The 27766-nt window shown below is 42.2% G+C and overlaps 1 protein-coding gene and 1 pseudogene across 5 annotated transcripts in view; one reads left to right on the top strand and one right to left on the bottom strand.

Annotated features, from left to right (window-relative positions):
* Window positions 1–27766, bottom strand: part of TRPC3 (transient receptor potential cation channel subfamily C member 3) — a 90468-nt gene that overhangs the window by 26052 nt on the left and 36650 nt on the right. For 3 of the 5 annotated variants that reach the window (XM_062199095.1, XM_062199096.1, XM_062199098.1), the window contains 5 exons: window positions 16517–16681; window positions 10470–10686; window positions 7986–8219; window positions 4181–4445; window positions 595–790 (listed from right to left, as the gene is read on the bottom strand). In XM_062199095.1, the coding sequence (XP_062055079.1) occupies window positions 595–790; window positions 4181–4445; window positions 7986–8219; window positions 10470–10686; window positions 16517–16681 (1077 nt within the window). The remainder of the gene's footprint in view (window positions 1–594; window positions 791–4180; window positions 4446–7985; window positions 8220–10469; window positions 10687–16516; window positions 16682–27766) is intronic. The other 2 variants (XM_062199097.1, XM_062199099.1) reach the window with 1 other exon arrangement.
* Window positions 13505–13605, top strand: LOC133766159 (U2 spliceosomal RNA; annotated as a pseudogene).

The raw sequence follows: 27766 nt of genomic DNA, 5'->3' as shown, positions 1-27766 counted from the left end.
GAGTACCGGAGTTCTCATGCGTGGAGGAACTAACTTGTGCTTTGAGAGCACTGAGTTTCTAAAACACTCATACAGATTGGATGGAGTTAACAAACAGCAATGCACTAAGAAGGCATTGCACACTAAACTGGAGGAGATAAAATATATACACAATGATGAAGAATAGCATCAAACTAAGCCCACAAAACCAAAACCAAAAGTAAAGTGATTTCTAGAACACTAAAAATTCTGACTTGTTAAAGAACATTCTCAGTGTGTGCCAGGTATCTAGAGATTCTTTCACCGGGAAGAATGGTGGGTGCTAACCTAGAAGAGAATAATTTCCCAGTGGCCAATACTTATTCTAGCTAATAAGTTCAAAACTTCTGAACACAGCCTGAAGGAAGGCAGAGTGGTGGTAAATTCATGAGACCTCTGCTATGCTGCTAGAAGACACTGGCAAGTGCATGACTGCTGCAGGTGGAAAACACGGGCAGGGTCCAAGCTGTCTGCTTGGAGTGGAGCCCATTTGTTATGTGGGCCAGAGCTCTGCCATGGGGCACCGAGGCAGACACAGCATGCGATCAGAATGGGGTGTCAAGGAGACAGGCTTACCTCAATTTCTTGATAGGAGCTATTAATCATAGCAATTAGCATGTTGAGTAAAACAACCACCATAGTTACATTGTATATTCCATAAAGAACATATCCGATATTCTCTATGAATTTGTGATCGTATTTGAGCACAACAGAAGTCACTTCAGACAACCCAAATATTGACCAAAACAACGTCTTAAAACTTTCTTCCACACTGTTGAAAAAATAAGGTACACAGTAAGTCATTAAAAAGTCACAAGTAAAAGCAAGTTAGAATCTGATATTATACAGATATAAAATGCCATCACAGTAAATTCTAAAGGTAGAATTATCTTGTTATGATATTTAACAGAAGTTAATTCTCCCAGGTTTTCAGGAACTGGTGATGAAATGGGACCAATGCCCAGCTTTTCTGATGTTATCATCAAGTGAAAATTCTCTGAACTCCGCAGGAGAAAGCTGAAGCCATGTTACAATATTCATTCCTTTCATCTAAGATGCAAGTATGTGGTTTGATTTTTGTAGGTGGCTTACAAACTGAAATCTGGCTCTCTGGAGTAGATTAGGGTTGGAATAAAATTTATATATTCACTTTAAAGAAGTATGTATTTTTTTTTTTTTTTTTGACAGGCAGAGTGGATAGTGAGAGAGAGAGACAGAGAGAAAGGTCTTCCTTTTTGCCGTTGGTTCACCCTCCAATGGCCGCTGCGGCCGGCGCACCACGCTGATCCGAAGCCAGGAGCCAGGTGCTTCTCCTGGTCTCCCATGGGGTGCAGGGCCCAAGCACTTGGGCCATCCTCCACTGCCTTCCCGGGCCATAGCAGAGAGCTGGCCTGGAAGAGGGGCACCGGGATAGAATCCGGCGCCCCGACCGGGACTAGAACCCGGTGTGCCGGCGCCGCAAGGTGGAGGATTAACCTGTTAAGCCACGGCGCCGGCCAGAAGTATGTATTTCTTGTAGTACATATTTCTTGTAGCACCAGTTGCAGTGAAATCATTTGTATATAGAATGAAAACAATGTAGAGAGCCATCAGTAGGAGGTACATCCATACTATGGGATGCTATGCGACCACTGAGGGCGGGGGCAGGGGGTGTGGATGAAACAGACCTATCTTTAGGAGTTTTTATAAAATGAAATACAATATTAAGTAAAAATATAAGATATAGTATGAATGAAATATTCTACCACTTCAATAAAAAAGGGGTACACAAATCCTTACATTCTGTTTATGTAAAAATAATGCCCCTGAGAGTACACAAAAAAAGCCATTTTCTCTGGGGACAGATGAGAACTAAGAGACTGGGGACCATGTGTGGGGAGGGGCACAGGCTCTGTGCTGTAGCTACCTCTCTACTGGAATTTTTGGTCACAAGAATAGATAGTCATCCCTTGGTCAGTTACCCCTGGCTGACCCTGGACTTCTAAGACTCCCACAGATACCAAAATACACAGTGCTCAAGTCCCTTGCGTAACATAGCACAAAATGTGCATACTTTGTATGCACATCCTCTTGCATACTTTGAGTCATCTCCAGGTTACTTATAATACTTAATACATTATTATTTTTGGGGGAATAATGACAAGAAAAAAGTTGATACATACCCAATACAGATGCAATTTTTTTTTACCCAATATTTTTGATCCACAGTTGGCTGAATGTGAATACAGACACTGAGGGTCAATTATGTTATCTGCTTAAAATAACGCTGAGCTTAACTGGTACTGAAGAGCAGACAACAGAATGGAAGATTTCTATTGTTTCCCCTTAATTTATGTAGTCTACTTACTGCTCCACCTTAATAATCAAGCACTTGGCCCTCACCAGACTTTTGCCCCTTAAATAATTTTTGACACCACGTATTTACTAAATTTTGCATATAACTGAGTTGTCATCACTGATCTGTGCCTGACTGAATAGTCCCTAAACTAAACAGTTATACACGTAGCATTTTATGAAGGGTTCAAAAATAACTCCTTTATCTAGAAAACGGTGCGTGGAAAAGACTGCTGTTGACTTCTCGTCATAGATTCCAAGCAACCAAATTCTCTGGATTGACTGGTTTAAGTGCTAGTTTACTTATTCATTCATCCACTCAACGCATAGTTACGGAGTATCTGGTATGTTCCAGAAATATTGCCAGGCCCCGGGAGAAGAGAACTGAATAGAAAAGTTTCCATTCCTGTCATTACTATTGTGGAACATCTAATTGTATGATGTAATACTCGCAGCATAGGTGCTGATGGAAGACTATGAAACACTACAACCTCCTGGTTCCTGTCACTTATTTAACCCTGTCACAAAACTTCTTCTCTCCTTCCCCTTGTTCGTCTACAGATCTTCCCGCCCCTAACCTCTGTTCACACCTACGTGGCGTGGCTATGTAGGGAAGGGGATAGTGAGAACAGAAAGACACGGGCAGTTCTGAGCCCCACTGTGGGCCCAAGGCTTTATATAACTTGCCTTACGTAATCCTCACAATGACCTTATTTAAACCTTGTTGTGCTTATTTTAAAAATAAGGAAACCGACACGGAGAAATGTTCAGTAACTTAACCAAAGGCCTGAACTGGAAAACTGTGCAGACTGAATTCAAATCCAGGTTTGCTTAATTTCCGGACCTATGTTCTTTCTTTCTACTACGTCAGGTTGCCACATCCCCAGTTAAAATGGTGAAGAAACCATAATGGTTAACACGAGTTACAGAGTTAAAGGAGCAAGGGCAGGGGTGGCATAGTGTACAGGATCTGTCTTTTTCCACCTGGGTTCAAACAGATTTTTTTTTTTTGCAACAATAAAGAGAGTTTCAGGTCTCTTTTACTTCTAAGACTTGTTCTATATTAAGTATTTAAAAAATTCACTTCAGAACAATTTAGGTGCCAGCCAAGGCTTGATAAGCTGCTTGAGTCTTATTGAATGTGTCACTTGTTTCCAGTTGTGGCATGACAGGGGACAAGGGGAGAGTAACCAAGGGATGCTTTACAACACCCACACCTGGAAGGACTGAGGGAGGGCCCCGTTGTCAGCACAACCAAACATCACTGGGTGAGGAAGGACCTCTCAGTCTGCAGGCTGAGGACCCGGGAAGGGACAACCATGTAGGGAGTCTAACTGGAGAAGACTTTGTGGAGGAGGTGAGCCTTCAGTGCAGAAACCACCATGACCAGATGGAGGAAATGTTATCACCTTTCTAGGGGACTGCGGAACATTTAACTATACGCAGTACTGTGTTCTGCATCCTGTGCTGGTGAGTGAATACCTGGAAATAAAAGCTGATGCTTCCTTTTAGAAAGAGTAGTACTGGTTACAAAAGATGAAACTGAATTTAATGTAATATACACGGTAAGATTTAGAAATCTGTATTCTCATTCTCTTAAAGTAGCCAGTCTGATCTGATTTTTCCAAATTCTGATTCACTTTGAGGGCAAACTCTAAGCAGAATGAGATGGGCCTTCAGGGTAACATAGTCACAGTCACACATAAGCACTGTTTCTAGTGAGTTCTGTCTGCTCTTAAAAAATCTATATTACAATCATTGACATTTTTCATCTAAACTTATTAGAATTTCTCTTCATCACAGCTTTTTAATAAGATATTTTACTTACGTGGTAAAAGCAGGATTTACTTTAGCCCCCAGGTAGTAAGAATAAAGTATGAACATGCCAATCATAAAAGCCAGAAACACCATAATAAAGAGGACCATGAACTTGAATATGTCCTTTACAGTCCTTCCGAGAGAGATCTGTAAGGGGCCAAAGCTCTCATTTGCAGGGAGGATGTATGCGATCCGAGAGAAGCTGAGCACAACAGCTATGGCATAAAGGCCTTCAGAAATGATCTGAGGGTCAGAAGGGAGCCATTTATCTCTAGCTAGAAAAAAAGAGAAAAAGATTAAAAATGGAACCTTCTATTCATTGCCAACTATGCAAAGTAAATAGCTTAAATAGGATCTGTCTTGTAGGTAGCTGGTTATTATCAATCGACATTACTCTAGACTTAATGGACTGTCCAAACATTATTTTTCATGTTTAACCAGAAACGTAAATCTTGTATTACTCTCAATGAAGGAAACCCTGTTTCAGAGGTACTAAGCTGACTCCATGTTGAGCAGAAACAGAATAAAATACAAAAGATAAGATAGAGGTTAAAACACTTCATTAAACACAGGCCATACCCAGGATGACAAAGAGCTGATGGACTGATTTATTCTCTCACTTATTAGATTTATCCACCAGTTATTTTGTCGTCCTACAGGCACAGCTGCAGTAGAACTTCTCTTACACATCGTGTAGGGAAATCCGTTCATCAAATAGTTTATGCAAGTAAAATGTCAAATGATGAGGAGTGAAAATGTAACTGATCACAGCAGTGCCGACCATGTGATATCTGAGTAACAAAACTTGTTCCTGGAAGATGGAAAATGCCACTTCACTATAAAAATTTTGGACATTAATTCTGAACAAGCAACCCTAGCAACCTTTTTAAGGTCACTTACGAAGTGTGCAGCAGACCCATTTCGCTGGCAGACCAGTGAAATGGTAGGTGGTTAACTTTGAACAAACTGTTCATTCCTGAAAGAACGGATGTATTATAGATTTTTGCAACAACACAAAAATGAACATTTACTGCATGTCTAAGATGTGTCGGACACTACTTCCAATGACACTATGGAGTCTGTGTTGTTATCGTCTTTTTGGAGATGTTGAATCCAAGACTTGGGAAAGTTAAAATTTGATCCAAGCTTCACATCTAGGAAGCAGGGACGCCTGAACTCATATATTCCCCACTAGAAAACAGTCACTCAGTGCATATGAATAAATTTAAATTTATATAATATATCACTCTACATATATATCACAATCTAAGAGATATATCACAACCTAAGCTAACTTTTTCATTGCAAATGCTGATCATTTCTCATTCAGATGAATCTCCTGGTATATACAAACCTTTGCTTGCTGACAAGAAGAGGTAATGTTCTTAAATTTCAGAATGTACAAAACTTACATCTTATATTTTGGAGTGGAAGCCAAGCCTTCTAGAATGTCAGCATGCCGTGTGTACTCATCATAAGCCCTAATTACAATTACAGGGATTCTTCACAACCAGACACCTTTCAACTCTGCGCCTTAGTATTCTAACCTATAAAATAAGGCTTAGAGAATAATTTCTGATGTCTTTTCCAGATTTAAGATTTTACAACTATGTGAAAATTTCTAATTGCAAGTTCTCAATTTGTCCTCAAGGAAAGGGAGGTTGATAATACTTAACACTGGTTTGTTCTGGGCACACTGCCTCCACTCACACTGATGTCAGCCATGTCTCCCTGCCCTTCATGATCTACAAGAGTTTGGTATGAACCTCATTCCATGCCATGTGAAAAGCACAACATTCTCCCCAGCACTTCGGTTCTCTAAAGCTCACATTCTCAAGGTCACTTTAGTGCCTGCTTTCTGTCTCCACAGAATTAATGTTCACTTAGCCTGCAGAGCAGGTTAGGACCTTCATTATCTTTTCTCTTCAAACGCTCACTCTTAGGGACTCACCTTCACATTAAGCAGTTTATCAAGCTATTTTTTTCTCCCTAATTAAGACAGTCTCCTGCCCTAAGAGTAATTATGTTGTTAGTCTTAAAGATAATTTTCTCCAAATTTGCACTGTCTTTTTATAGACATAAAAACTAAGGCACACAGAAGCAAATTACCTTGAAAAAAGACACATATCATAGTTTAGATATGAACCAGTTTGGTAAAGTGCTGAAGCTCATTCTCTATCTACTGTTCATAAACATTCAACACCACTTTCACACTAAACACACAACAATTCCACCTTACCTGCAGGTACACTTTCCACAGTCAGCCATGATCTGAAAATATTAAATGGAAAATTCCAGAAGTAAACAATTCCTACGTTTTAAACTATGTGCTGTTCTGGGTTGTGTGATGAAATCTCATGCCTTAGAACTCCATCCTTCCTGGGGTGTGAATCATACCTTTCTCCAGTATAACCACACTGTCTGTATATGCTACCCTCCTGTTAGTTACTTGGTATCTTGGTTATCAGAACAATGCTGCAGTATCACAGTGCCTGTGTTCAAGTAACCCTTATTTTATTTAATAATGGCTCCAAAGCACAAGAGCAGTGATGCTAGGGCTGACATAGTTATACACTCAGTTAAGGCACTGCCTGCAATGTCGGCATCCCATATGGGCACTGGCTTGAGTCCTAGCTGCTCCACTTTTTTTTTTTTTTAAGATTTATTTATTTGAAAGTCAGTTACACAGAGAGGCAGAGAGAGAGAGAGGTCCTCCATCCGATGGTTCACTCCCCAGTTGGCTGCAATGGCCAGAGCTGCGCTGATCCGAAGCCAAGAGCCAGGAGCTTCTTCCAGGTTTCCCACGTGGGTGCAGGAGCCCAAGGACTTGGGCCATCCTCTACTGCCCTCCCAAGCCATAGCAGAGAGCTGGATCGGAAGAGGAGCAGCCAGGACTAGAACTGGCACCCATATGGGATGCCGGTGCTTCAGGCCAGGGTGTTAACTCCCTGCGCCACAGCTCTGGCCCCGATGCTCCACTTTTGATCCAGCTCCCTGTTAATGTGCTTGGGAAAGCAGCAGAAGATGGCCTCAGTGCTTGGGCCCTTGAACCCATGTGAGAGACCTGGATGAAGCTCCTGGCTTCTGGCTTTTGTCCTGGCCCAACCCTGGCCACTGTAGTCATTTTGGAAGTGGACCAATGGGTGGAAGATATCTCTCTTCATCTCTGTCTCTTCCTCTTTTGCTCTGTAACTCTACCTTTCAAATTGTGCAGTGGAGGATGGCCCAAGTGCTTGGGCCCTGCACCTGAATGGGAGACCAGGGGAAGCACCTGGCTCCTGGCTTTGGATCAGTGTGGTGTGCTGGCCGCAAAACGCCGGCTGCAGTGGCCATTGTGGGGTGAACCAACGGAAAAAGGAAGACCTTTCTCTCTGTCTCTCTCTCTCTCTCACTGTCCACTCTGCCTCTCAAAAAAAAAAAATAGTAGTGATGCTGGCACTTTTATTGCTGTACACTGTTATACTTAATTTATTATTGGTTAGGATTGTTAATGTCTTTTTTTTTTCAACCATAAAGTATTTTATTAGGCCATAATGGAGTTTGATGTCCAGCATGTCATTGTGGTGTTTTGTTGGGTGTTAATGTCTTACTATACCTAATTTAAACATTAAACTTCATCATAGGTGTGTATGCCTAGGAAACAACATAGTACATTCAGTTTGGTACCATCCACAGTTTCAGGCATCCGCTGGCGGTCTTGGATCCTATCCTCTGCAGTAGGGAGAGACTACATTGATCTTAACTGCATTTCCTCCAAAACCATGGCTCCAAGACCCTTCCAGAAACATAAGCAAACCCTGCAGCCAGCAACTTACCATAGGTGAAATACTGTATCTCTGGCGGGAGGGTAACTTCACTGAGGTCGCTCTCCTGGACGTAGCTGTCCACATACTGCTGTGCTTTTGTCGCCTGAAGGAAAGCTAGAAACCTGGCCGTGAATGCAGCAATGAAGATGGAGAGCATCCCAAAGTCGAGCACATTCCACAACTGCAAAATGTACTCCCTCGGTCCTTCCAGCCACAGCTCTTTGCACTCAGACCACATCATCCCTGTTGCGACACACACCGAGGGTGCCGGTGAGACCTCACAGCCGGACTGAGACGCTTCTACGTAGCCCACTATCAGCACACGTCTATGAAATGCCCCACAGGGTTGTACTAGACACTGGCTGACTGTGGGGTCATGGAGGCATGGGCAGTTAAATGGAAGACAACAGGGTAAAAAGAGAGAGACAAGGAGGACAATAAGAAGATAGAGAGAAAGAGGAGAAATGGAAGAAGCTCCCACCGGGGGAATGATTCCCCCACTAAATTAAAATTAGGAGAAACCCACTTAGGGAACTAGAAACCTCATTCATTGGGGTGCAGGGGGTGAGGTGTGTTGGGGACAGGAGAGAAAGAAGGAAATAAGCAAGGAAGGCTCTTCAGGTCAAAGGATTTTTTTCCCCATAAGACTTTCAGAGCAGAGGAGATTAGGTGTCCTCCCAAAATCACAAAGGTTAATTATCAGACGCTGGTAATTCTTAGAGAAACAAGCTGTCAAGTGACACCCTGACTGTATAGTAAGGACTGTTTCCCACTCATCCGGGAGCACTCCCATCATTTGCTGCCCTCTCTCCTCATTTCCGCTTCCTGTGGGGAGGTGAGGCACATCATTTGGGAAAGAGGAAACCTTTAACTAGGAGGTTCTGGAGCATTAAGAAGAAACTAGAAACAGCAAATGCCATTCTGGGGGCCAGCTCTGTGATGTGGTAGGCTAAGCCTCCACTGTGGCACCGGCATCCCATACGGGAGCCCATTCAAGTCCCAGCTGCTCCACTTCCAATCCAGTTCTCTGCTAATAGCCTGGGAAAGCAGTGGAAAATGGCTCAAGTGCTTGGGCCCTTGCATCTGCATAGGAGACCTGGAGGAAGCTCCTGGCTCTCTGCTTTGGATTCGCCCAGCTCTGGCTATTGCAGCCATTTGGGGAGTGAACCAGTGGATGGACTATCTCTCTCTCTCTCTCCCTCTCTCTCTCTCTTTCTCTGAGTCTCTCACTCTCCCTGTCTGTAACTCGCCTCTCAAATAACAATAAATAAATCTTTTTTAAAAAAAGTGTCTGCATTCCTTGGTTGCTCCTTGGGATGAGAACCTCAGTACCTTCCAGAGGTCTGAAGAAAAATGGAAAAAAAAGGAAATGCAATTCTGGAAAAAGAGGAAAAAATAATCCAGTTTAACAAACTGTCCTGCCTATATGGTGGAATTTTTTTTAAAGAAATGGTCTAAAATAAAATTTGTAATATAATTGCTTCACCTAGGTTGAGACCACAGGAGTAAAAGAAGAGGAGAGCTATGCATAGATAGCAGAAATGAACACAGGCCAGGAAACATACTGGATGAAACAATCAGAAAATGATATTGGATTAATAACCAAAAGACAAACGAGTTCCACTTCCACTTATGAGGATGCAGCAAAAAATAAATTTTGTTTTTCTCACATTGACTTAAAATGCTTACTTTAACACAGCTATTCAAGAGAGGTTATTGTGAGGTGAAGTATCATGGAAATGGAACTCTGGAACCTCCCCCCACCCTCCACAAAAAAAAAAAAAAAAACACCTCTCCAAAAATCTCTGAAAACAAAGCAAGATAAGAGCCGGCGCCATGGCTTAACAGGCTAATCCTCTGCCTTGCGGCGCCAGCACACCGGGTTCTAGTCCAGGTTGGGGTGCCGGATTCTATCCCAGTTGCCCCTCTTCCAAGCCAGCTCTCTGCTATGGCCCGGGAAGGCAGTGGAGGATAGCCCAAGTTCTTGGGCCCTGCACCCGCATGGGAGACCAGGAGAAGCACCTGGCTCCTGGCTTCGGATCAGCGTGGTGCGCCGGCCGCAGTGGCCATTGGAGGGTGAACCAACGGCAAAAAGGAAGACCTTTCTCTCTGTCTCTCTCACTATCCACTCTGTCTGTCGAAAAAAAAAAAAAAAAAAGAGTTCTTCACGTACCAGTTAACAGCCACTAGGTTATTTCACAAGTATTTCAATTAAATCATTGATCATCAAAGTAAGTCACATTTAAAAACTTGCATTTTGTTCAGTCACTGAAATTTAGGTTTGTGTTACTTATAAAAGTTGTATTTAGTGTTAAGATATTCCATTTAGCATTATCTAGCTATCAAATTATTTGCTTTGCTTACTGAAACAAAATCAATTTGGTCATATCTTCCAGTAGTGATGTTGCCCCCGTATAAGGTGTAACAATACTTTTCACAGACAATATGATCATTTATATAACTATTTCTGGTCACTTAGAAGAGTGAGCTTACCAAGAACCCAGACCATAATGAGCATTTCAGTCCATGTGAACTGGGTGGTTTTCACCCTGAAGATCTGTTTGGGGTAGTCAATGACGGTGATATTTGGCAGCGTGGTGATGCCTTCAAACCTGTCTGAGGCATTGAACACAAGCAGGCCCAGGAAGATGATGAAAGAAGCAGCATGTGCCACAAACTTCATAAAAGGGCTTCGCAGAATTTTCCCCAGCTGGAATGAGACAAAGAAAGAAAGAGGCAAATTCTGCTTTCAGGAATCTGTCTTCTATTTATGACCATTATGATAAGGGTTAAAATAACAATAACACTCCTAATACTAACTATGAGTGGGTAATTGGCACAGTGGTGAAGATGCTGCTTGGGATAGCCCCACCCCATATCAGAGTGCTTGGATTGGAGTCCTGGCTCTATTTCGGATCCAACTTCCTGCTACTGTGCATCCTGGGAGGCAGCAGGTGACAGCCCAAGTGTCTGGGTCCTTGTCACCCACATGGGAGACCTAGACTGAGTTCTGGTTCCTCACTTCTGCCTAGGCTGGTCCTGGCTATTGCAGGCCTTTGTGGAGTGAGCCACTGCCTGGATGATCTCTCTATGTCCATCTATCTTAAATAAGATGGAAGCAATAAAAAATAAATACATTAAGTAGATGAAATGAGAACACTTTCCAAATTCTACTTCTGTTTCTGAAGAGCTGTAGATTGCGAAAACTAGTTTTTTAGGGGGTAAACTGTCATTAAAAATAACTTAGTACGTTTTCAAAATTAATTGTTTCTAAACATCCATTTTGCTTTGGGGTTTACTGCATTCACAGTACAATTCTGGAAGGATATATACTGATTCTTTTTTTTTTTTTTAAAGATTTATTTTATTTATTTGAAAGAGAGTTACAGAGAGAGGTAGAAACAGAGACAGAGAAGTCATCCACCACTGGTTCACTCCCCAAATGGCTGCAACAGCCAGAGCTGAGCCAATCTGAAGCCAGGAGCCAGGAGCTTCTTCTAGGTCTCCCAGGTGGATGTAGCGGCCAAGAACCCAGACTATCCTCTGCCGCCTTCCCAGGCACACTAGCAGGGGGCTGGATCAGAAGTGGAGCAGCCAGGACTCGAATCAGCATCCATATAGGATGCTGGCACCACAGGCTGGGTCTCTAACCCGCTGTGCCACAGCACCAGCCCATGATTCTTGCTCGATACGAAAAACTACACAAAATCAATGTTTTCAAGGTCCAGGAAAATTAATATTTCATTATTGTTTTGTAATTTAAATGTTACAATGAGTTTTAAAATTATAAACATTAAAAGCTCCTTAAAAGTTAAAAAATAAATGACCATCATATTACTTTTATGGTAAAATAGAAGTAATTACCATAGAAGTAATTATACTTCTATGATGGTAATTTTACCATAGAAGTAGACTTTAGTTTTCATTTTTTAAAAACGCTTTATTTATTTGAAAGGCAGAGTTAGAGAAAGAGAGGTATCTTCGATCCACTGGTTCATTCTCCAAATGGCTGCAATGGCTGAAGCTGGGTCAATTCGAAGCCAGAAACCAGGAGCTTCTTTTGGGTCCCCTATGTGACTGCAGGGACCCAAGGACTTGGGCCATCTTCTGCTGCTTTCCCAGGTGCATTAGCAGGGAGCTGGATCAGAAGTGGAACAGTTGGGACTAGGCACCCATATGGGATGCTGGCTTTACCCGCTATACCACAACACTGGTCCCTAGTTTTCTTTTTCCTTTTTTTTTTTTTAAGACTTATTCATTTATTTGAAAGGCAGAGTTACAGAGAGGCAGAGGCAGAGATGACGGAGGTCTTTCATTCGCTGGTTCACTCCCCAGATGGCTGCAATGGCCAGAGCTGTGCTGATCCGAAGCCAAGAGCCAGGAGCCAGGAGCTTCCTCCAGGTCTCCCATGCAGGTGCAGGGACCCAAGGACTTGGACCATCTTCTACTAATTTCCTAGGCCATAGCAGAGAGCTGGATTGGAAGTGGAGAAGCCGGGACTTGAACCAGTGCCCGTATGGGATGATGATGCCGAAGACAGTGGCCCCACCCACAACACCACAGAGCCAGCCCGGTCCCTAGTTTTCATTTCTAAATATTAAAAAAATCAAATCATGGGCCGGCAACGCTGCTCACGAGGCTAATCCTCCAGCTGTGGTGCTGGCACTCTGGGTTCTAGTCCAAGTTGGGGTGCCAGATTTTGTCCCGGTTGCTCCTCTTCCAGTCTAGCTCTCTGCTGTGGCCTGGGAAGGCAGTGGAGGATGGCCCAAGTGCTTGGGCCCTGCACTTGCGTGGGAGACCAGGAGGAAGCACCTGGCTCCTGGCTTCAGATTGGTGCAGCGTGCTGGTCATAGCCATTTAGGGGGTGAACCAACAGAAGGAAGACCTTTCACTCTGCCTCTCTCTCGCTGTCTAACTCTGCCTATCAAAACAAAACAAAACAAAACAAAACAAAAAAACAACAAAAAAACTCACTCATGTCTTGTATAATATAAAAAGGAAAAAATAATACAATCAAGATAAATATTTTATCTATTACTACTACAATAATAAGAAATACACAATAAATAAAACCTTTAGCCAGCGCTGTGGCTCAATAGGCTAATCCTCCACCTGTGGCGCCAGCACACTGGGTTCTAGTCCCAGTCAGGGCGCCGGATTCTGTCCCAGTTGCCCCTCTTCCAGGCCAGCTCTCTGCTATGGCCTGGGGAAGGCAGTGGAGGATGGCCCAAGTGCTTGGGCCTTGCACCCACATGGGAGACCAGGAGAAGCACCTGGCTTCTGGCTTTGGATCAGCGTGATGCGCCAGCCGCAGTGCGCTGGCTGCGGCGGCCATTGGAGGGTGAACCAACGGCAAAGGAAGACCTTTCTCTCTGTCTCTCTCTCTCTCTCACTGTCCACTCTGCCTGTCAAAAAAAAAAAAAAAAAAAAAAAAGAAAAATACACCTTTAAGTAGGCTAACAAAAGTCATCTCTGAGTTGGGAAAATCATGTAAATAATGCAAAACTTCTTATAAGTTCTGTTTATATATCGCTTCTCGGCCTTTTGGCTAAGATCAAGTGTAGTATAAGTTCTGTTTATAATTATTTTAAAGTGATTCCTTAAAAATCCCCATGATACAATATCCTTAAAATTTTCATGTTCTAGTTGAAATAAAAATCCAGTTCTCCTCTCCCAAGGGCTTCTACAGGCCAAGAATTAAGCATACTTGGCAGATTTATCCACCAAGTTCTCTACACACTCAGACCTGGCTTTTGAATTCATCTGTGAACTTAAAAAGTGCAAAAGTTCACATTTAAGAGATTATAATGTCAAACATGTGAGTGTATGTTCAGAACCTTAACTGGATGTCAACAAATGATTCAAGAATGTCAAGTATTTCTGGATAGAACATGAACACACACAGACAAATGTCACATTTTTCAATTATACGTAGAAAAGTAACAACCTATGTACACATCACTAATGTCACACAGCTGCAAACAAGATGCATGTGGGGTGGTCTGGTCTGTCCTCTGCCCACAGTTCTTTCTTAGTTTTTTTTTTTTTTTAAAGATTTATTTATTTATTTGACAGGTAGAGTTACAGACAGTGAGAGAGAGAGAGAGAGAAAGGTCCTCCCTCTGTTGGTTCACCCCCCAAATGGCCGCTATGGCTGGCGCGCTGTGCCGATCCAAAGCCAGGAGCCAGGTGCCTCCTCCTGGACTTCCATGCGGGTACAGGGACCCAAGCACTTGGGCCATCCTCCACTGCCTTCCCAGGCCACTGCAGAGAGCTGGACTGGAAGAGGAGCAACTGGGACTAGAACCCGGTGCCCATATGGGATGCCAGCGCCGCCACAGGCGGAGGATTAGCCAGGTGAGCCACAGCACTGGGCCTCTTTCTTAGGTTTTATCTAAAGGTTGCTCTTTTAAAACTTTAGGTAACATGAAAAGAGAGCAGCACACCTATCTCACAAGTGGGACATGAGGAGAAGTCTTATCACGCTGCTATTCACTGTACTGAGACCAGTCACCTAGAAAGTAGAGGCAGGACTCAGCTTCTCCCCTGCCTCTCTTAGCACAAGATGTCCTTGTCTATTCTTTACTGAAAGGAATTCACTGAATTGAGGGAGTGGTGCAACTGGCCCTTCAAGGTTCTAATCATCAGGCTCAAGAAGTCATTTGCTTTTCCAGTAGATAAATTGTCGGCTAATACCGTCCAGAGGGGTTTGTGTTGCGAAATTCCAGATCCAGGCAGGAAAATCCAGGACTAGAACTTACATGTAACCCCAACCGTGTCCCCCTCCCCCAACTGAAGCCCATCTGGCCATATAAAAATTCCCTAAAGAACACGGCATGACTGACTAAAGAAAGGTCGCAAGCACCACTGAGCAACCAGGAACTTGGACATGAGCTGAACATACACATCTCAACCCCAATTTCAGTCTATAAGAACTTTTACCCCAACCCCTCAGGGAGCCCAGGAATTCACAGCTCCTTGCTCTGTGCTTTGCAAATAAATACCTATTTATTTCTAGCACCTCAATGTCAGTGATTGGCTTTCTGTACGTTGAACAAACAAGACCCAAGTTTGGGGGTTCTAGAGCAACACCTCCAACTAGTTTGGGGTTTTTTATGCAACAGTAGGGCAGGCGCTGTACGGCAGCTTTAAACATGAGCTCTAGAAATGGCCCAATGCCCAGGCTTCCCTTCTTCTCTCAGCACAGATCACCACGCTGTTAGCTGCACTTTTACAAATGAAAAAGGGAGTGGACCCAAAGATGCCTACTTTGAACCTGATGCAATGTTTTAACTGATTGAGCTGCCCTGAAAGACAAACACTTAGGAGCTGTAACTTTTCAATGTATTTCCTCCAGAAAGGAAAACTGCTTGGGTGGGATATGATCTTTGCTTTATTGCATGATCTTTCATATTATTTATAGTTCTATAGTCTTTGGTGTTTATACACTTGAAGAATTTTAAAGTAGTTTTCCGTGATACATAACAAAAGAACTTGGTCAAGTCATCAAACTTGATCAAAATGACGAAATCCCTGCCTTAAATTGCATCAGGCAAATCAACAACGAAGCAAGATGAATGAATATTCTCATACATATATGGTGCCTCCAGAGCAGGACCCTGTGGGGGGCAAGGGAAAGGGGTGCCGAGCCGAGAGCTGACTGATTTCCAGGGTCATGTGTAGGTGACCTTGGCTCATTTTGCCTGAAACAGCCTGATTTAAATAAAACTGGATTCTGGAATATAAAAACAGGATTAAGGGATCTCAGAACAGCTCCTTCTCCCTGGCAGTGCCCTTTATCAACCCAACACAGATTCTGTTAGCATGCCTTGTCTTCTTTTCCACATCTTGCTTGGGGGATCTCTTAGGCACAAGGAAATTGATTACACTGCCAACTTGAGAGGAGAATTAAGGTTGAGAACAAAATGATCCAAGAGAAACTAAATAAGTAAAATAAAATATCCAAACCCCTCAAACCCCAATTCTACATTTTGTAGAACTTTCTAAAGGAACAAAGGGCTGGAGGAAGCTGAAGTGCCCTTTCTTGGTCTTTGGATAATACTACTGTTCTCAAATGCAACTTAATACACTCAGCCTTAGATTGCTTCTGACAGGTTCAAATGAGTTGCCCCTAAATTCCAGCTTAACTATTTCTTGGTACCACTGCAGTAGGGCTATCTGTTCCTCTTCCCTGCCATAGGCCAGCCTGGCTGACATTCTCCTATTAAGCTGTCAATGGAACTGGCATAAAAGCCACTTCATTCAAACAGCTTTTCCTCCTCTCTGTCTACCATGGGGATTTTATCTTACAAGCCTAAGCATTTTATGCCTGCAAATGTGATCTATCCCACTGGTAGCAAATCCCTTTTCATCTCTTGTATGAGTTGACCCAGTCATTAGAAAGCAGAATCTGTGTTCCTGAGTCAATTAACATTCAGGGTGAAACTGATAAGAGCCTTGACTACAAAGCTCTTTCTTTTTTCATCCCAGAGGGACAGGCTGCAGAAAACTCAGAGCAAACATGTGTGGAAAGCCGGTACCCTGCTGCAAGGTGCGATCCAGTAGCCGATGGCGAGGAACGGGAGGCCCAAGGCTACAACCAGCACAACCAGACACTTGATGGCCACGGTCTGCTCCCGCAGGCCCGACAGGTTCTCATACCAGATGGTCAGAAGCTGCTGCTGGCAGTTGGGGTGAGCCACAAACTGTTGGGAGGGGGGTAGAGACAGAGAGAGAGAGGAGGGGAGGGGGGAGAGAGAGATTACCATACCATCATCAACAGTTCAACTACTGAATGCTTGGGCATCTTAAAGATATCAACACATCTTCTTCCAGAATAGAGGCACTGGAAATTCTAGTAATACGCTACTTTGCCTTCCTTCCATTTTTCAAAACTGCTTCCTAACTATGAGGAGAACTGAAGTGGAAACCAGAGGATAAAAGTGATGCTGTTCTTAATCATAGTCCTTTCTGACAGAAACCTTCTGTAGGTCACCGGTTCCTCTGTGGAATCTGGTGATTCCTGGTCTCTGTTGTGAAAATGCGCCCCCTGTTGCCATCTGCTGGCTTATTTTCATTCAGCTCCAAGTGGAAAAGAACAGTCAATTGGTTTATTGTAGACTATAGCTGAAAGAGAAATGTTACTGAGTTTCATGAGCAACCCCTAAAATGCTACATGTATGAAAAATAGATATGAGCTGTGCCCTATGTGTATGCACGTATGACTACTGCAAACCTGTAGAAGATCTGCAAAAAAAGTATAAATAAATGAACCTGTGGCTATTATGCTGGGTTCACAGAGGCCCCGCATGCAGAAACTGGCATCAAATGCTGTTTTCCTCCTATTTCAGGAATCTGTCCTCTTCTTTACTGCTTCCTCTATCACAGCCAAAAGAAAACAAACATTTACCACTAGTGGGTCTTTTATAATGGCAAGTCTAATCAGGAAAAATGAAAAAGTTATACTTATTTCAGCCCTGCTATTTGATTTTTTTTTCCCATGTGACTTTGCTAAGTCATTTATTTGCCTGCATCATTTAGAGACTGGGATTTCCTTACTTCCCTGTCCTTGTTCAGGTAGGAGAATGTATTCGTGGTCAAGCTCATGAAAAGTTTCCTATGCCTAAAAGGTGCCCATCTGCAGCTAAACATGCCTTTCTTTGGCCATATGTGCTTTGCCTAAGCTTGGGAATTATTAAGCATCACTCAAAAATCAACTATGAGTAACGACATGTTTTTAAAAAACTGTTCCAGCAAGACGGGGCCATCAAAGAAGGAGGTACCTTTCTCTGAAGGGAGGAGAGAACTTCCACTTTGATTATGGCCTTGTCTAAATGTCAGAGTTTGTGGACTCAAGAGGCTTCCACAGCCTTGGCAGCTCACGACAAGAGCCTCGGGTGATCATTGACGTCATAAATAAGAGTGTCATTGTTAAATCAACAACAGGCATCACTGTGCACTTGCTCCTCATGTAGGACGTCTGTCCTTAATGTGTTGTACTATGAGAATTAATGGTAAAACTAGTCTTCAGACAGTACTTTACACTTTGTGTGTGTGGATGCAAACTGTTGAAACCTTTACTTGGTATAGAGTTGATCTTCTGTATATAAATGTAATTAAAAATGAATCTTAATGAAGAATGGGATGGGAGAGGGAGTAGGAGATGGGATGGTTTGGGGGTGAGAGGGTGGTTATGGGGGGAAGAACCACTATAATCCAAAAGTTGTACTTTTGAAATTTAGGTTTATTAAATAAAAGTTTTCTATTAAAAAACTGCTTCAGCAACACAGAAGTTAAGGTATCACTGTCTTATGAAAAGCAAAATCAACAGTAACAATGAGCCTGTTAGAAAGTGCCCATGAAACATTTTGGGGAACTCTGAGAAGCAAAGAGGGCAGCCGGAGCTCCCACTTGGCAAAGGTTTCGTCTTTCCTCAAGTGCTGATGATCCTAATGATTCCTAGTAACCCCAGGCCATGCTTCAAGTTATCTGGCAACGCATCAATAGTGCATCTACTAGGCAATGAACAGGCTTCCACTCAGTGGTGCAGACTTTCCCAACAGAGATTTTAAGTTAAAGGGGGTGGGGGGGTGGGAAACGCTCTTCTCTCTCAGGGTAGGCCGTGGAAGCACAGTTTCTCCTAAATCCCTGCTCCTGCCCACAGTGCACACTCATCCTGGGAGAGGTCCACCGCTGACCTCTTTGGCAGCTATGGCTGTGCCACTGGGCGGGAGGACTCAGCTACCCGGTGACAGAGGTGGTGAGAAAGCATGATGCATTTACAAATATGAGATGGGAAACACATTGAATGCCTCTGGATGCCTGAATTCTTCGCAATAACACAAACCAGTAGTGTGTGGGAGACTTAAAGTCCTACAAAGAAGATGCTCTCTCTTACTGCTTGATGCATCAGTGTGAAAAAGCACAGTGCCACAGGCGAATGTTTGTGCCCCCCATCCACAGATGCCTCTATTGAAATCCTAACTGCCGATGTGACAGTGTAAGGTGGAACTTCAGGGAGGTAATTAGGTCATGAGGGCGAAGCCCTCATCAGCAGGATCAATGTCCTTATAAAAGGAAGCCCAGAGAGCCGTCTAGCTCTCTGCCACGTGAGTGTACCATGAGAAGTTGGCAGTCTACAACCCCAGAAGATGGCTCTCACTGGAGGTCAACAATGCTGGCACCCTGAGCTTGCTCTTGCCCCTCCAGAGCTATGAGCAACACATTCTGTTTTTATAAACCACCGAGGATATGGTACTTTGTTATAGCAGCCTGGACTAAGACACATTATTTTATAAGCGCCTTTCAATTCAGTTAGGAAAATCTTAGGTCCTGAGATTCACCAGTTATTTCTAGCTGCTAAGTATGTGTCAGATCTTTCCAAACCCAAGCTCCAGTTACTCTTTTAAGGTTCTGATTTGGGAACAGTATTTCACAGACAAATGCAGTCATTATTTGCACTTATGATAAAATCTATGAACATAATCAAAGGTGAAGGTTCCTGGATTCCATATGAAGATCCTAGGATTCTTGTTGAGAACTTTCCCGAATTTCCAGTTCTATTCCTGTACTATAATTGTATTATTTCCTTCCTGCTTCATTCCTACCTCTGCAGTTCCTATGTCAATCTCATTCATTCACTTATTAAAATGCCCTAAGACCCTATTGGCCAAGCACTGTGCTGGGCATTTGTTACAAGATAAAAATAGGAATATCAGTGTTACACTGAATAATCACTGTTCTGGGGGCACACAGTAAATTCCCAGTAAATGCAAAAATAAGCTATTAGAATAGAGACTTGAATTCTGAATACTTGTCAAGATGAGAATTTTAAATAGAGAAATAAGAATTTAAGTATTTATTAGTATTCAATGAATTTCTATATTTATTAAACTTACTCATCTAACATTTAATTTTTATAGAAAGATTTTATTTAATAAATATATTTTTTTTCCACAGGCAGAGTGGATAGTGAGAGAGAGAGACAGAGAGAAAGGTCTTCCTTTTTGCCGTTGGTTCACCATCCAATGGCCGCTGCGGCCGGTGCATCTCGCTGATCCGAAGCCAGGAGCCAGGTGCTTCTCCTGGTCTCCCATGCGGGTGCAGGGCCCAAGCACTTGGGCCATCCTCCACTGCCTTCCCGGGCCATAGCAGAAAGCTGGCCTGGAAGAGGGGCAACCGGGATAGAATCCGGCGCCCCAACCGGGACTAGAATCCGGTGTGCCGGCGCCGCAAGGTGGAGGATTAGCCTGTTAAGCCACGGCGCCGGCCTCTATTTAATAAATATAAATTTCAAAAGTACAACTTTTGGATTATAGTGGTTCTTCCCCCCATAACCACCCTCTCACCCCCAAACCATCCCATCTCCTACTCCCTCTCCCATCCCATTCTTCATTAAGGTTCATTTTTAATTACATTTATATACAGAAGATCAACTCTATACCAAGTAAAGGTTTCAACAGTTTGCACCCACACACATAAAGTGTAAAGTACTGTTTGAAGACTAGTTTTACCATTAATTCTCATAGTACAACACATTAAGGACAGACGTCCTACATGAGGAGCAAGTGCACAGTGATGCCTGTTGTTGATTTAACAATGACACTCTTATTTATGACGTCAGTGACCACCCGAGGCTCTTGTCGTGAGCTGCCAAGGCTGTGGAAGCCTCTTGAGTCCACAAACTCTGACATTTAGACAAGGTCATAATCAAAGTGGAAGTTCTCTCCTCCCTTCAGAGAAAGGTACCTCCTTCTTCGATGGCCCTTTCTTTCCACCAGGATCTCACTCATAGAGATCTTTCATGTAGGTCATTTTTTGCCAGAGTGTCTTGGCTTTTCATGCCTGAAATGCTCTCATGGGCTTTTTAGCCAGATCCGGATGACTCAAGAGCTGATTCTGAGGCAAAAGTGCTGTTTAGGGCATTTGTCATTCTATGAGTCTGTTGTGTGGCCTGCTTCCCGTGTTGGATCATTCTCTCCTTTTTAATTTTATCTATTATTATTAGCAGACATTTGGTCTTATTTATGTGATCCCTTTAACACTTAATCCTAGCTTTATGATTAGTTAGGAACTTAAACTGATCACTTTAACTAGTAAGATGGCATTGGTACCTGCCAACTTAATCAGATTTGGAGTCCCATGGCAAGTTTTTAACTTTACCCTTAGGGGTAAGTCCAAGGGAACGTGTGCCGAACTGTACATCTCCTCCCTCTCTTATTCCCACACTTATTTTTAATAGGGATCAATTTTCAATTGGATTTAAACACATAAGAATAATTATGTGTTAAGTAAAGAGTTGAACCAATGGTATTAAGTAGAAAAAGAAAATATTAAAAAGAATAAAATAGTAAGCTGTTCCTCGACAGTCAGGACAAAGGCTGATCAAGTCATTGTTTCTCATAGTGTCAGTTTCACTTCTACAGGTTTCCTTTTAGGTGTTCAGTTAGTTGTTACAGATCAGGGAGGTACCTTTGGGCATGGCTTATTTCACTCAGCATGTTTTCCAGATTCCTCCATTTTGGTGCAAATGACAGGATTTCATTTTTTTTTTTTTACCACTGTGTAGTATTCCACAGAGTACATATCCCATAATTTCTTTATCCAGTCTTCTATTGATGGGCATTTAGGTTGATCCATGTCTTAGCTATTGTGAATTGAGCTGCAATGAACATTGAGGGACAGATAGCTCTTTTAATTTGCCAATTTAATTCCCCCTGGGTAAATTCTGAGTGGGATGGCTGGGCCATATGGTAGGGCTATATTCAGATTTCTGAGGTATCTCCAAACTGTCTTCCATAGTGGCTTTACCAGTTTGCATTCCCAGCAACAGTGGATTAGTTTGTTTTTTTCCCCACATCCTCACCAGCATCTGTTGTCATCTAATATTTAATTTTTTTTTGAGTTTTTTTTTTATTAAACTTTTATTTAATGAATATAAATTTCCAAAGTATAGCTTATGGGTTACAATGGCTTCCCCCCTCCCATAGCTTCCCTCCCACCCACAACCCTCCCCTTTCCCGCTCCCTTTCCCCTTCCATTCATGTAAAGATTCATTTTCAATTCTCTTTGTATACAGAAGATCAGTTTAGTATATATTAGGTAAAGATTTCAACATTTTGCCCATATAGCAACATCAAGTGAAAAAACTACCATTGGATTACTAATTATAGCATTAAATAGCAATGTACAGCACATTAAAGACAGAGATCCTACATAATTTTTTTTTCAAATTAATTAATTTTCTATGCCATTTCCATTTTAACACCAGGTTGTTTTTTTTTTTTCATTTCCAATTCTCTTTATATACAGAAGATCACTTCAGTATATAATTAGAAAAGACCTCATCAGTCTGTGCCCACACAGAAACGCAAAGTATAAAAATACTGTTTCAGTACCAGTCATAGCTTCACTTGGCTTTAGATGACACATTAGGGACAGATCCCACATGGGGTGTAAGTACACAGTGACTCCTGTTGCTGACTTTAATTTTAACTAAAATATCTAATAATACTCTAGAGAAATAAGAATTAAATCAGTTAGTAAATAAAATAAGAATTTAAAATAGAGTAGTCTGTATTTGAATGTTGGTCCAAATATCTAGTTCTAGGGGGATCTACATTTATGAGGAGTTGGACACATGCAAAGAAAAGGCAGCCCAGGTGACTCCAGCTACACTAGAGTTAGGATATGGAATGGTACATTCAAGGAAAGCTACAGGTGGAACATGCAATGTCATCAGATCAGAAAAGTGGGAAGTCAACTAAGCATTTTTTAATAGGTCAAGGGTATCTGCGAAACACAAAATTCCCATTAAGTTAAAGAGACACGTGAAAGTGTGTGTATATGGATTGGTGGACAACTTTCCTTTTTGAGATTGGCTGGTTACTGTGGCTTGAGGTGTTGCCTCCAAAAATCAGTTGTTTAAAATAGTGTTAAGTGTTAAGATACTTTACGATATTCATAGGTGACATCTTTAAAAGGTGAATGGGTCATGAGGGCTGCTCACTTGTTAATGGGATTAAAGCCCTTACAAAGCCAGCATCATATAGCATTTGGCTAGCTGCTCTTTCAGTCTTTTGCTAGGACTAGGGACCCAGAGTCCCTCCCCTCCAGAGAAGATAGCCTCCACCAGATAACCTAACCTCTCACTGCCTGATACCAGATGCCCCAGTCTCCAAAAGTATAAGAAAGTTAGTTTCTTACCCAGTCTCAAGTATTCTGTTATAGCAGCACAGATGGACTGAGACACCGGTCTTAGGTTTTAAACACTTGAAGACAAATGTTAATGCTGTGTATGACTCCCATTTCCTCCTTCTTGAGCTAATCTTTAAATCTGAAGACATACTTTATGGCATTGATTATACCTAAACTAAGGTTGCACAACTTCAAAGACTTGTGGAAGTTGTTCTGTTCCATATTGGAATACATGTGATGATCAATCTGACTCACTGTGGTTTTTTTTTTTTTTAAAGATTTATTTTATTTATTTGAAAGACAAAGTTACAGAGAGAGGTAGAGACAGAGAGAGAGGTCTTCCATCCGCTGGTTCACTCCCCAGATGGCCGCAACGGCCAGAGCTGCGCTGATCCGAAGCCAGGAGCCAGGAGCCTCTTCTGGGTCTCCCACATGGGTGTAGGGGCCCAAGGACTTGGGCCATCTTCTACTGCTTTCCCAGGCCATAGTAGAGAACTGGATCGAAAGAGGAGCAGTCGGGACTAGAACTGGCGCCCATATGGGATGCCGGCGCTTCAGGCCAGGGCTTTAACCCGCTATGCTACAGTGTAAACATTTTCTATATGTTGAATAGTAGCCAAAATCATGGTGTTTGCATCTTACCTGTTACATTTTAAAATGTCGCTTAACAGGAACATTCCCTATACTACTAATTCTATTCTCTCATTTGAGATAACAATACCCGACCATATAACAATTGCTGATTTCTTTTAAAGCACACAGATTTTCCTCCAGTGATTTAAAATCCTAATACAAGTACATAAGGAGCATTTTAAAAAAGAAAATAAAACCAGGGCAATATTACCAAGTGAGGGGAAAACAAACTAGTCATTCTAGGAGATGAATTTTTCTCTTTTTGATGACTTTAGATTAGTGTAGGGACCTTTGCTCTTAAAACTATTTTACTTCCTAAAAAAAACCAAAATCTCCAGCTGCCACACCAGTCATAGCTAGCTGGATAAAATTTGTATGCTGTTTTCCAACTTCAGTGGACCAGCAAATTGAAATCATTACAAAAATAATACCCTATTTGAGGTTTTCTGATTTAAAGTGAGAATGCTTGACACACAAGAAAATCTCAATCTTTCAATGGAACAAAATTATCACAGCATTCAGAACAAACATATTTTTCCTATCCAATGACTAATAAATCACAAACTGAACCAACCATAAGGGCAAGCTGTAGAAAACAAATAATTTTCAATTCAAAAATTGTATGCTATAGGGGAAGGGAAGACTACTTATATGAACTATATTGAATCTGTTAAAAAACTAATTAAAACACATTTAAAAATTTTATGCTACAGGATCTTTTCATCAAATCAGGCTTTAAAAGAACTGTCGTCAGGGGAATACTGTTATGCAAAAACTGGTAATAATAGTTCTTTTTTTAAGTTTATTTTTATTTATTTGAAAGAGTTACAGAGAGAGGGGGAGAGACAGAGATCTTCTACCTGCTGATTCACTCCCCAAATTGCCACAGCAGCTGGGGCTGGGCCAGGTGGAAGCCAGGAGCCAGGAGCTATTTCCGGGTCTCCCATGTGGGTTGGAACAGAAGTAGAGCAGCCAGGACTTGAACCTATACCCCTATGGCACTGCAGGTGGCACCTTAACCAGCTATGCCACAATGCCAGTCCCACTCTGTTTTTTTTTTTTTTTTTTTTTTTTTATAGGCAGAGTAGATAGAGAGAGACAGAGAGAAAGGTCTTCCTTTTTGCCGTTGGTTCACCCTCCAATGGCCGCTGCGGACGGCGCATCTCGCTGATCCGAAGCCAGGAGCCAGGTGCTTCTCCTGGTCTCCCATGCGGGTGCAGGGCCCAAGGACTTGGGCCATCCTCCACTGCCTTCCTGGGCCATAGCAGAGAGCTGGCCTGGAAGAGGGGCCACCGGGATAGAATCCAGCGCCCCAACCGGGACTAGAACCTGGTGTGCCGGCGCCGCAAGGCGGAGAATTAGCCTGTTAAGCCATGGTGCCAGCCCCAACTCTGTTTTTAATGACAATGTCACATATACAATTCATACAGTTTAAAAGAAAATATTTTTGTGAATAAAAACTAGATAATTCAATTTCTTTTTAAAGTTCATTGAACTGTGAAATATAAAACAAAACTTGTATTGTACAGATTTTCCAGACTGTTGAACTCACTGAGTGCAAAATGCTCTGTTATCTCTTGGTGCCTGAGCTCTAAGCAGGACAGGAGTCTACAGAGTGCAGCACTCAGGTCTGTGCTGGCCAGCCATGGTCCCTCACAGTCTCTACAGTATATGAGGGGTCTCCAGAAGGTCATAGAAAATTCTCTATTACAAAAAACCAAAAAAGGATTTTATGGATTTTTTTTTTTTTTTTTTTTGGCTCTGAAATAAACTTCTTCCATTTTTCCATCAGCTTTTTGAAGTGCCCTTGTATTCACCACTTTCATTGTTTTTCTCAAGTTCGGGGCTTTTCCAGCACAGGTTCTGCAGAGAAAGTGGATGCTCTATGGAGAATTATATGTGGTTATATTGCTGGATGTAGCTTTTTTAGATTTTCCTACACTTAAAAAAAACAAAAAAACAAAAAAACAAAAAAAACCCCTCTTCCCCAAAATAGCAGCTATGTTCTCCTCCTTCTCCAAAACCCAATTTCCCAGATTCAGTGGTCTAACAAGTTCTAGTATCATTTATTTAGAGAGATTTTTCACAATAGACAGCTCACTGCGAAGCACGTAGAACTCTTGTTATTTCTATGCTGGGAGGTGAGGACTGATTTTCAGCTTCACATCACAGAGCATGATGGAGGCACAGTGAGAATTAGAACTCAAGAATTTGGGGGACAGAGACAAATAGTACATTCTTCTAAATGGACAAAATTAGTGTGTCCACCTAAAAGTTAATTTTCTTGTAACTATTTCAGAAAATTCAATTTCCCCTTCCACTGTTCCATTCTTCTTTTATAGGTAATGTGGTTATCTCTATAAACAGTAATAGTGTTTAATATCCTTAGAGTTTAATAATTTCACTTAGAGACCATTCAGAAATGATTCTAGGATGACTAATATTCAAAATCCACTGTCTGATAGAAAAGACACAGGCATAAGATGGCCTGTTAAACCAACAGCGTTGAGAGTTGCAATGTGTTATTCACTGATGCTTTGAGAGAAAATAGTATTTTTATATAAATATACATCTCTTTCCTCCCTCCCTCCCCCCTTTCTCTCTGTCTCTGTCTCTCTTGCTGTAACTCTGCCTTTCAAATAAATAAATTTCAAAAGAAAAAGAGTATCAGTTTGTTTGGCGTAGCAGTTAAGACACTGGTAGAATGCCTGAATCCCACATCAGATTGCTTGGTTTCAAGTCCCAGCTGTGCTTCTGCTTCCAGCTTCCTGGAAATTTGTTTGTTTGTTTGTTTTTTTAAAGATTTATTTTATTTGAAAGTCAGATTTACAGAGCGAGAGAGAGAGAGAGAGAAAGACAGAGAATCTTCCATCCGATGGTTCACTCCCCAATTGGCCGCAATGGCCACAGCTGTGCTGATCTGAAGCCAGGAACCAGGAGCTTCCTGCGGGTCTCCCACATGGGTGCAGGGGCCCAATGACTTCGGCCGTCTTCTACTGCTTTCCCAGGTAGCAGAGAGTTGGATGGGATGTGGAGCAGCCAGGGCACAAACCGGCACCCATATGAGATGCCAGCACTGCAGGCAGCAGCTTTACTCGCTATGCCACAGCTCCTGCCCCTCCAGCTTCCTGTTAATGCTTACCCTGGGAGGCAGCAAGTGGTGGCTCAAAGTGGTTCTCTGTTACACACGAGGGAGATGATGACTGAGTTCTCTGCTCAGCCCTATTTCTTTCTTTCTGTCTTTCTCGAAATACTTTGTAACTTATAATTGAGAAAACCATTTTTTCCAGTTTGTGCGTCACATCTTTGTTTATGATCTTTCTGATATACGGAGGCTTTAAGTTATATGTCATCAAAATACTTAGATTTTTATTTTGATATTTCTCCTACTATTTTTACATTTGAAGTCCTTTCCCACATGAAATTAAACTCATGGTGAAACATCTCCTATTTTGGTCTATCATGTTTTCATTTTCTAGATTAACTATCATCAAGCTCTAAATGGCATTGGGCTGAACTCATTTGACTCCAAGGGAATAGCTGAGCTCTGGGAACTCTGAGCTCAGCCAGAAGCCAATAGACTTCAGTTGGGAGTAGATCTTGGGCAGGTGGCAGAAGAAAGACTTCCTGAGTCTCTTACGGGATCCAAACAACTCAAAATTACATAAAGCTGGTTTCTCTTGGTAGAATGATGGGTTGATTTGAATAAATATGAGTTCCTTATGTTATCAGGTGGAAGAAAAGTCCATATCCTATCAAGTTATTTTGAAATCCCAATGGCTAACATATAATTACACAGTGGGTGGGGTTTGCGCATCACTACCACCCAAAGTAGTTTTGCTTGGGGCTGGAAATGAGATGGTAGGAAAAGGAAGCAGCAGGAGCAGGTGGGACTGGTATTTTTTCCTCCTTGTTAGAGTAGAAGTGGGTGAGTAAAAATGAAGAAAACCTTGAAGAGGAAG

This window comes from Lepus europaeus, chromosome 8 (assembly GCF_033115175.1).
Source record: "Lepus europaeus isolate LE1 chromosome 8, mLepTim1.pri, whole genome shotgun sequence".
NCBI lineage: Eukaryota > Metazoa > Chordata > Mammalia > Lagomorpha > Leporidae > Lepus > Lepus europaeus.
Note: the sequence above shows the minus strand (reverse complement) of the source record. Positions and strands in the feature narration are given on the sequence as shown.